The following is an 11,531-nucleotide window of genomic DNA, read 5'->3' on the forward strand; positions in this document are numbered from 1 at the left end:
GGCAGTACGTGAGGGTTCCAATTTGTCCTCCTCACCAAGGCTTCTATTGTCTATCTTTGATTACAGCCATCTTAGTGGCCATGAAGTGGTATCACTGTGGCTTTGATGTGCATTTCCCTGATGACTAATCATGCTGAGAATCTTGGATGTGCTCATTGCCCATCTGTAAGTCTTCTTTGGAGAAGGATCTATTCAAATCCTCCGCTCCTTTTAAAGTCTTTTTATTATTGAGTTGTAAAAGCTCGTTATACATCAGGAGGCCAGTGGGCTAGTTTTCTTACTTCTAGTTCTAGTGTGATTTCCAGAATCCTAAAATTCTCCAGTTTCATAATACTCTTGTTATTGTGATGCTGGTTGAGGTAATAAGGAATATCTCTAGTTGAGCTGAATAATATGTTTTTAGAAAAATATAATGCAATTTGGCAAAAAGAATGTCCCTTTTCACAGATGTTTTCCCTCAGATATACAGATAATGCTAGAATCCCACCATTCATTCCTTGCAGTAGACATCTTCTTTTTTCAAGTTTCTTTCTTCCTTAACATATTTTGAAATGAGAGTACAGTAAACATCCACATATACATACCCTCAGTAGAATAAAGAAACCCACTGCCATCAAGTCAATTCTGACACACTGGGTTTCCAAGGCTGTAAATGTTTATGGAAACAGACCTCCTCATCTTTCTTCCATGGAGCAGCTGGTGGGTTTGAACTACCAACCTTTGATTACCAGCCAAATGCTTTAACCACTATACCAACCTATACACTCCCTAGACTCTATCTGTAATTATTAATATTTTGCTACATTTTACTTTAATAGATTTATATTTCATTATTCCTTAATTGATCTTATTTAAAAAAAAAAAATTATTGTGATTTGGGTGAAAGTTTACAGAGCAGCAGCTCACATACACTTTGTCTCATGACATTGACTGCAATTTTCCAACAATGCAGGAGCACTCTTCCCACTTCCTTCCCATAGTTACCTCTTTACTGTGTCCTTTCCTCCCATGCACTCCTGCCCTCTGCGCTGTCTTCCTGTGCATATTTCTATTTTCCCATGATTGATCTCTCCAAGGAGTGTATCTACCTAAGGTCAATGCTCAGCTCATATGCCTGTAATTGATGCACTTCAAGCAAATTTCTTTTCTTAAATAAAACTGAAACCATTTCTGAGATACTGAACACTTCCTGGTTAGCAATGTTGCCTATGGTTGGCTCTACTGACGATTCAGTAGATAATACAATACTCAAGGTCCCACACAACCCGAAATGTCTGTGATTCTACATCGAAAAATGTTGAGAATTAGACTATGAGTCCAGGATCTCTATCCCACAGATCTGTTATCTATCGTAGCTTTTGAAATGCCATTACTAACTCTGTTAATTATAAACTTTTTTTTTTAATTACAGTTTGGGTGAAAATTTTCGATTCAACAATTTATACACTTTTTTCTTTTAAGCATTACTTGCAACGTCTTCAATGTAACAGCACTCTTCCTGCTTCCTCTCTGGGTTCTCTATATCCGTTTATCCTTCTTCCTACATTTACCTGCCTTCTGAGCTTTGTTTTGGGACAAATGCTGGCCTTTAAAGCTCCTATGGTTGATTGTTCTGAGAAGTGCATTCATCCCAGCTGTTAGTGTTGTCTTTCTAGGCTTCTCTGTCATTTGACTGCAAGGTGATCCCTGAGGATGGTTCACTTCCAGGTTTGAAGGGTTACTGAGTTCTCTAGTGTGGTTATAATGATATACCACAAGTGGATGGCTCTAACAAATGGGAATTTATTCTGTCACAGTTTCGGAGTCTGAATTCAGAGTGCCAGCTCTAGGGGCTGAGTGAAGGTCCCTTGACCTTGGGCTTCAGCTCTGGCCCTTGTTCCAGGCCCAGTGGAGCTGGAGGCATCTCTTAAGTCATGTGACTATTGGCTGCTGAGGCTGATAAACCCAACGTCAGCAGGTAAAATGGCAGGGCACTGATTCAAGTCCAAGAACTACAGATGAAGACTCGGCCAAACATAGGATCCAAATGTGCCAAAGAACTAGAGAATTTTCCCAAAGCTTCTCCATATATGCTAGAAGCAGGTAATGCCCTGAAGATAACTACCCTCCAATTGCTTAGCTACTCACAGCAGATTCTACCATGGAGGTGATTACAATATCATATGGGGAATAATTATATCCAGCTGCCAGGCCACTAAAAACCATGGCCCAGCCAAGTTGACATACAACTTTAACTACCACAAAGGGTGTCTAAGGGCCACAGTCTCAAGGGTTCCACCAATCTCTATCAGATCAGTAAATCTAGTCTTTTTCATGATTTTGAATTTTGTTCTACAATTTTCTCCCATTCTGTCCAGGGCATCCCATGGTCCAAATCAAGAGTGGTCAGTAGTGGTAGCTAGGCACCACTGGGCTTAAGATAGTGGAAGCTGTGGTTCACATGGTCCATTAGTCCTTTGGACTAGTTGTTTCCTTAAATCTTTGATTTTCTTCAGTTTTCTTTGCTCCCATTGGGAAAAGATCAATAACTGCATCTTAGATACTGCTTGTGAGCTTTTAAGACCCCAGTCACTACTACCCACAGTAGGATCTAGAACACTCTCTTTGAAAACTATGTTATGCCAACCAACTTAGCTGTTTCCTGAGATGTGGTCCTAAGCCTCCAAGCCCAGTGACTCATTCCCTCAAGGTGTTTGGTTATAATCAAAAGAAGTTTTCATAACTTTGGCCCCTGTTTGTTATACTATCTACATGGATATATTTATAGCACATACAAATATGTATGTAGAAATATACTCTGCCAAACCTTTATAAGCTCATGGTTGTAGTCCCACTGACCCACTCATACCTGTTCAGCTTGCATATAACCTATGTAATCCACTTGTAGATTATTTTTTGTTATTACTGATAGTGTAGGATTGGGTATGCAATGATATCTGTCTTTGTTGTCTGTAATTCTTGCATACTTCTTAGTGTCTTCCTTTGTCTTAGTCATATTGTGCTGCTCTCCCTCCTTATTGTATATTGCCTTTCCCTTCACCCAAGTTAATATGTGTCTACTATAGTAATTATGAGAAGAATGAACAAATCTGTCTTGGAAGAGGTACAGCTGGAAAGCTCCTTAGACTTCCTCTCACAGATTTTGCTCATTTTGTCATAAGGGACCTGTCCCCAAAGAGAAGGATATCATGCTTGGTAAAGTACAGGGTCAGCGAATAGGGGAAGGCCCTCAATGAGAAGGACTGACACAGTGGCTGTAATGATGGGCTCAAGCATAGCAATGATTGTGAAGATGGTGCAGGACCAGGCAGTGTTTCATTCTGTTGTACACAAGGTCACTATGAGTCAGAACCAACCTTATGGCACAAAACAACAGAAACATCTAGCAATTATGAAATTTTAAAATACAAATGTTTCTGGGTTGGATGAAACTTGAAGAATCAATTTACTATTTCCCCAGTAGGAGCATGGTGCCTAAGGCACTTGACTGCTCACCAGAAGGCTGGTAGTTCAAATCCACCAGCCACTCCTCGGAAGGAAGGTTGGGCAATCTACTTCCATAGTGATACTGCCTCAGAAACCCAAGGATGGGTCGCTATGAGTTGGGTCCGACTCGACAGCACACAACAACAACAACAACAACAATTTCACTTTACCATTTAGCTTTCTTTGAGGGCCATGAAGTCATTGGGGTGGGTACTGATGGAATGGAAAAGGGCTAAGAAAACACAGGTGGAAGAGCCTGGGAGCCAAGTGTCATCCATTTTCAGCTGTACTCAGGAAAGTACTGACTGTGACTGCCATTTCTCTAGCATCCATTTCCTCTCTAATTCTGAGAGCAGAGTATTTGATTTTTTGCTGGAATGTGAAGATTTTAAATTTACTGTTACATATAACTCTTCCCTTTTCCTCCACAGGACTTCAGAGTTACAAGTCTGGCTGATAGTAAAATTCTAGTTCAGTTGATGCACAAGCTGAAATTACATTTCCGTAATTGGGACCACCCAAAATAGCTGTTTTCCAAGAAAAGGTTAGACACCCTGCTGTTCAGATTTAGGATTAACAAGTCTTGCTATGAATAGCTTCCCCAAATCAATGTCTGTCAATGGCCATGAGCCTTCAATGGATTCTAGGGCATCGCAACACTATCTTCGGGGAAGATGAACACATAATAAAAAAATATTATCTATTACTTTGAGAAACAGGTATTATCCCCAGTCCACAGTCAAGGAAAGTGATAGTTAGACAAATTTGAGGTATTTGTTTATGGTCAGTATGAGATAGGACCATCGAAGCTCAAGTCTATGATCCAAGGTTGCAATGTAACATTATATTCAAATGTCTATGGGCAGCTGAGATTCAAAAAAGCATCATTTACTGGTGCTGGGACCAGGCTGAGTTTTTCATCTTATCTAAGTCTCACTTGATTCATTCATAAGTTAATCATTTGTTTGTTCCAAGTCATTAACAAATGTTTATTGTTGGCAGTAAACAAGTATCTATTATCTGCCAAGAACTGTGGTATGTGCTGAAATACAGTATAATAATAATAGAACACAAACAAAAAAAATAAGAAAGTGACTGGTGCAGAATAAGGCCTAAACAAAAGCTGGACATTACTACTACTTCTAAAACAAAAGAGTGGCCACTGAGTCACTTCCAACATGTGGTGACCCTATGTGTGTCAGAGTAGAACTGTGCTCCACAGGGTTTTCAGTGGCTGATTTTTCTGAAGTAGATCACTAAGCATTTCGGGGTGGATTGGAATTTCCAATCTATCAATTGGCAGCTGCATCTACTAACTATTTCCTCCACCGAGGAACTCCCTTGCTACCATTAGCACTGTAACCACCTCTAAGGGGCATCATCTGGGTTGTCTTTTTTCTCTTTGGCATTCATGTATTCAGTATCTCCATTAACCAGCTTGAATTTACATCCTTCGTGTATATCACACTCCATGACAGCATGGCTTTCATCTGCTTACTATGGAGCTGTAGCTAAAAGAAGAAAGAGGCTTACATAAGACTGTAACTGGGAGCTTGTAAACAAAGTTCATAATGGGGTAGTATTTTCCTTCCGGTCTGTAAATCTAATTTTAGGCTGTTTGATAAATGAACACTACCATATCTTTCTTTCTGTTCCATGAAACCCCCCAAAATTTTCCCAGGTTACCAATTTACATTTTACTGAGTGTCCAAACAGACTGCACTGTCAACAGCTGACAAGTATCAGCTAAAACCACAGAGTGTGAGGCAGCTGAACAGGAAATGCATCCTTTTCTACTTCAAATATTTTTACTATGATAATTTGAGAAAACACCAAGCAATTACAATGTTGATGTATTTATATCTCAACCAGAACTACACGCATATCCACAGACCAACACAGGAATGAAGGAGGTGTATGCCGTGGCCATACGTAGGCACAACACACCATTTTTGGAGACAATTGGAAAATAGGCTACTTTTTAAACATTAACTCTATCAGCAACACTTACTTCTAGTGTGTCTTCCTCATTCTCAGCTGCAGTCCAGTGACTCTCGACTTCTCAACTGCTTTGGATGAACAGGAAAGGACTACTGGGTCTTTAACAGAGGCATAGGCCATTTTTAACTAAAGTTTTTGACTTTTAAAATGAGACATAGGCACAAACCCATTTCCTTTTGTGGTTTCAGATTTTATAGAAGTTTGCCGGAAACAACTCACTCAAGTAACTAGTAACTCCTCTATATTCCTCTGTAAAACTATATTCTGGCCCCTGAAGTATGAATGCCCATGACTAAACTGGTTTAAATAATAATTTAACTTAGATAGAAGAAGGTGAGGTCAGTATGCTTTAGCTTTATGTCACTAGACACTCAATACATAAAGTTTCTAGAAACACTATATGTTCCTTCTGCTTCCTCTTTTTTTTTTTTTTTACTTAATTCTTTCTCCTCTCCCAGGTGTAAGAGCACATTATATGACCAACAACAGCTTTCAAAATGTATTTTCAAACAGACCCTTGTTTAGATATATCCAAGTCTGGTGAGCAATTTTATGGCATATTTAACCATGAACAACAATAACTCCCCAAGCATTTTTCTGAAAACAAAAAGTATTGCATGATCACAATCTTATTAATATCCAAGCTGTTCAGAGATCTTGTCATTATTTTACATGTAGAGGAATATAAGTATAAAGATATATTAACAAATGCCCTAAAGTGTTAATAATTAACAATATATAACAAACACTTAGCTGCTCCAGGCACCATAGATACAAAGGCATGGTCTTTACCCTCAAGGAATTCATAGTCTTGGCATCAGGTCACAAACATTAAAAAAAAAAAAAAAAGAAGAAGAAGAAGAAGTACAATACTGTGGTAGTTCAGTTTGTGTGTCAACTTGGCTGGACCTGGTTGAATGGCTGGGCAGCTGGATGTAGGATTCCCCATGATGAGACTGGTAATTAACTCCATGGTGGGATCTACTGTGAGCAGCTTTAGGGATGTGGTCTGCATCCGGTATATAAGCAGAAGCCTTGGCGAACAGTCTCTAACTTATGGCACACTTGAACCCTGCATGTAGCTGTGTAGTTGTTCAACAGCCTGCCGTGTTCTGCCAACCTTGAGACTTTCAATGGACTTGAACTAATGGCCTGCTGTGTGGTTTGGTAACATCGGGACTGTGCCTTGTTCCTTGTTGACCTTGGGCTTGTCAGCCTCAGCAGCCAGCAGCTGAGTGAAGAAAAGCCTCCAGCTTCAGTGGGCCGGGAGCAGGAAGCCCACGGTTGGGGGGCTTTCACTCAGCCCCTAGAGCCTGGCACTTTGAACTTGGACTTAAAGCCTCCAAATTGTAGGAATAAATTCCTGTTTGTTAAAGCCATCCCATTTGTGGTATATTCCTGTTAGAGCGGCACTAGGTAACCATAACAAATACACTGCCGCATGATTGTGCTGATCAAAAAAGAAGTGGAAGCCGAGGATGGGGATGGTCCTGAAGGTGAGCATCTTGAAAATGCCATGACAGGGGCTGCAGGGTATGCAGGAAGAAGAAGGTTTAGAAAATCTAAAGGGAAAAGAAGTCAGTCCATGCCACATCAGTTGATGGCAGGTTGGGAAGGAAACAGGAGCCAGTGTCCAAAGTCTTAGTTCTCTGAAGGCCTTCACCTTGTTATTCTTCCTGGCCTAGGATGTCTTCTCACTGCCTTTCTGCCAATCTCTGCCTTTCCACTTACAACTCAAAACCCAACCTGGGATCTCTTGTAAGGTATTGTGCACACAGAAGGTACTTAATTAATGAATAAAGCATGATGAAAAGTGCCATAAATCTTTGAATTACTAAAAAACCCTATCATAAGCCAACAGCAACAGTAAATGTGTCAGGTGCAAAACTAACTCCACAGTATTAGCTAAAATTGCAAATAGAACAATGGTTTTTGACACACGTAAAATATGGTAGAGACCACCAATATCTACCTAGGAAAAGGTATACCTATGACCCATAGCACTGTTTATTACAAATGCTATACCAGTTAGTGAAAGGGAGAGCAAGAGATCCAGTTAAGGTGGCTCTAAAAGTAATGTAAAAATATAGATGTCTTTGCAGCACTTCTCACAACAGCCAAAACGAGGAAACTATCCAAATGTCCAACAACTGATGAATGATAAAATGTGGTATAGCCACACAATGGATAGCATCTGCCCATAAAAATAAATGAAGTACCTACACACACTACGACCTGGATAGCCTTGAAAACATCATGCTGAGGGAAAGAAGCCAGAAGAAAAGGTCACATACTGTATGATTCCATTTATAGAACATATCCAGAAGAGGTAAGTCCAGAGAGACATAAAGCAGATTTGTGGTTTCCAGAGACTGGGCAAAGGAGGGAATAAGGAGTGACTGCTTAGTGGAGAGAGGGTTTTCTTTTGGGGTGATGCAAGTGTTTTGGAACTAGGTAGAGGTGGTGGTCACACAGCAACTGGCATGTACAAAATGCCACTGAACCTTACACGTTAAAATGGTTAAGTTATGCTATATGAAGTCATTTAACAGTTAAAAATTTAATTGAAAAATAACTCTATATGTCTTTAGCTGAAACATTCTCACAGTTACCACAGGATTCCTCCTGAGTTCTGGGATGGGTCCAGATGTGGGTCAAGCCCTTTGAGATTCTGAATCATCTCCCAGTTTCCCACCATTAGGAGCAGAGACTGAGTCTAGAGCTTGTCTTACCTGGTGGCAGAGCTCCTCCCACTGCCGTTGCAGAAGCTCCACGCGCTCATTGAGGATGGAGATGTCCTCTGCACTGATGTAAGCAGAGAGGGTGTCCTTCAGCAGGGTCAGCCGTGCCAAGTCTTCTGTCCAGCTGCCAACCACATTCTCTAGTTCCTAGATTAAAAAAAAAAAAAAATCTTAAACATTCATGGACATCTATCTTTAACAATTAATTTATAAAGTGTGCCTAGAATCCCCTTCTTGACACAGTTTCTTTTCTGCTCTACTCTATTTGACATCAGACTGTGGGTCTACTTTATTTTCTTCTTACACAGCTTGATACACTGCACAGTTCCTCTGATTAACTATTACGCTGCTTGCAGACTCTCTCTACCATCTACTTACTATTTTGGGTACCTTTTTTCCATGGTTTTTCTCAAGTTTATGTTTCATTCCTGCAATGATCATCTTTATGTTAAACTGACACACACTATTGAAATATTTATTTAAAAAAAAAACACACACTCCTAGATTTGACTTTCATATTTAGACAGTATGAACTGCTACCTTCTGTGAGATGTAGTTATTTATTACTCAATTTAAAATAACAGATTAGATACATTTTTTTTGCAGGAGCAGAGATTTGTTTAAGTTAATGGAAAAATTATATATATGTATGAATATGTATATATGTGTATGTGTGTGTATACATATATGTACACACACACATATATATAGACACACACACACACACACACACATGGATTTGGCTGCTAACCAGAAGGTCAGCAATTAAAATCTGCGAGCTGCTCTGTGGGAAGAAAATGAGGCAATCTACTTCCATTAAGATTTACAGCCTTGGAAACTCAATGGGGGTTGCTATGAGTTGGAATTGACTAGATGTTAGTGTGTTTTTTTGTTTTGTTTTGTTTTGTTTACATATCATATAATACATTTATAAAGAATTCTGGTGGTGTAGTGGTTAAGGCAATTGGCTACTAACCAAAAGATTAGTGGCTTGAATCCACCAGCTACTCCGCCAGAATAAAGATGAGGCAGTCCCCCAATGGGGGTCGCTATGAGACAGAATCTACATGACGGCAGTGAGTTTGGTTCTCAGTTTAATGTGTATATAATATCAATATCTTATTCTTTTGGGGAATTATTTAAGAAAAAAATCCATATAAAAATATTTGAATGAGTTCATCTTATATTTTGAATGCTTTGACACAAGACTGGGCAATCTCCTGAGTGAGTCCTGGTGACATCACTTGCTCTACATCATGACTGAACTCCTACCTCTCTGTTCCTGGCTGTGTAAGACAAATAAATCCCTATGTATTTAAAAAAAAAAAAAAAATTGGGCAATCTACTTCTGTAATGATACTTCCTTGGAAACTCAAGGAGGGGTTGCTATGAGTCAGATCCAACTTGATGGCAGTGAGTTTTTTTGGGTTTTATTTATTTATTTAATATTCTTATTTTAAGAACTTGTTTTACATTCAACATTACGTGTACATTTAGTTTCATTCCCTATTTACCACGTCCAACCTTAACCCAGTCTCCTCCCCTCCCTAGCCTGTAACCCTCCCCCAGTGCCCTTCATATTTATACTCCTGTTTGTCCTGCATTTCCTCAGTTTGAATGTTGGTCCTCCGGTGTCCTGTTGTCTATTGCTCTAAGGGATGTATTACCATAGAGTGGGTGCGTCATCCTGCATTGAGTGGTCTGCCCATACATCTTGTTAACTATTGGGCTGAGAGCCAGCCCTTGGGGGTGCATTTTATTCCAGGTGCAGAATGTATTCCAGGGCCATAGCATTGGGGGTCTCACCAGTTTTCATGTGACCAGTAATTCTGGTCAATATTGAGTTTTTGAATTTTGTTCCATGTTTTCCCTCCCACTCTATACAGGATCTCCAGATTTGATCCTTTCCTGAGTGGTTGGCATTGGTAGCTGGGCACCATCTAGTTCTTCTGGTTTTGAGAGCCATCATGTCCTAGGGCTGATTGCTTTCAAATGCCTCCCCCCCCTTTTTCTTGCGTTCTTCTTTGCTTCCAACTCTAGCAGACCATTAACTGCATCTTAGATGCATGATTAACTGCTTGAAAGCTTTTAAGACCCCAGTTACTACTCACCAATGTAGGATGTGGAGCAAGGTTCTTATGTATTTTGTTGTGCCTATTGAGTCTGGTGCCCCCCAGTACTATGGTCCTGAGACGGTAGATCTATTGGATCTCTCTCCCATAGTGTCTGGTTGTCTGTGAGGGATTACTCTGTCTGTCTTCTATTGTTTCTGTAAGGGCTTCAGGTGTTTTGTATCACTGGCGTCTGTGCAAGATTAGCCTCAGCTGAATCTATCCTTGGTCTAGAGTATACTTCTGTTCACTGACTCCCGTCTGATCATCTCGGGTGTTTATGTATTTATCTGTAGCCTGGTGTTTGGTGTTAATGGCAAAGCAGTATTGTGGACACATTGGATGGTATTAGCATCTGTCGTCTATCTCTTATGTGCACAATTCGGTGTCCTCCCATTTCCTAATGTTATCATGGTGGTCACAGATAATTCCCATATATCCCTCCCCCTACCCATGTCAGCGTGTAGGCCCCAACTAGCCTGAAATTAATCCCTTCCCTTCCCTCCCCATCTCGGTAACCTACTAAGTGAGTTCCCTTTCCCAAGCAAACCTTTGTCTTTTTACAGTAATGGGCTCATACAGTACTTGTCCTTCTGCGATTGACTTATTTCACTCAGCATAATGTCCTCCAGGTTCATCCACAATGTGAGATGATTTGCATATCCCTCATTGTTCTTTAATGTGGCATAGTATTCCATTGTGTGGACATACCATAATTTGGTTATCCACTCTTCTGTTGATGGGCATTTAGGTTGTTTCCATCTCTTTGCTGTAGTGAATTGTGCTGCAATGAACATCGGTGTACATATGTCTGTTCATGTGCTATTTCTCACCTCTTTAGGATATATTCCTAGTAATGGAATTGCTGGGTCAAATGGTACTTCTATTTTCAGTTTTTTAAGGGAACACCACACCGTTCGCCACAATGGTTGTACCATTTTATAATACCACCAGCAGTGCACAAGAGTTCCAATCTCTCCACAACCTCGCCAACATTTGTTATTTTTTAACCTGCTGAACTTTGCTATTATTGCTAGGGTGAGATGATATCTCATTGTTGTTTTGATTTGCATCTCTCTAATGAGGAGCTCTGGTAGCATAGTGCCTAAGCACTTGACTGCTAACCAGAAGGCTGGCGGTTCAAACCCATCAGCCACTCCTTGGAAGGAAGGTTGGGCAATCCTACTTCTGT

At 40.2% G+C, this 11,531-nt stretch overlaps 1 protein-coding gene across 1 annotated transcript in view; it reads right to left on the reverse strand.

Annotated features, from left to right (window-relative positions):
- Positions 1-11,531, reverse strand: part of SYNE1 (spectrin repeat containing nuclear envelope protein 1) — a 578,063-nt gene that overhangs the window by 81,224 nt on the left and 485,308 nt on the right. Inside the window, exon 119 of the mRNA XM_007943230.2 lies at positions 8,220-8,375. Coding sequence (XP_007941421.2) covers positions 8,220-8,375 — 156 coding nt within the window. The remainder of the gene's footprint in view (positions 1-8,219; positions 8,376-11,531) is intronic.

The sequence above is a fragment of the Orycteropus afer genome, unplaced genomic scaffold (assembly GCF_000298275.1).
Source record: "Orycteropus afer afer isolate SDZICR_OR568_19922 unplaced genomic scaffold, OryAfe1.0 scaffold00101, whole genome shotgun sequence".
Taxonomy (NCBI): domain Eukaryota; kingdom Metazoa; phylum Chordata; class Mammalia; order Tubulidentata; family Orycteropodidae; genus Orycteropus; species Orycteropus afer.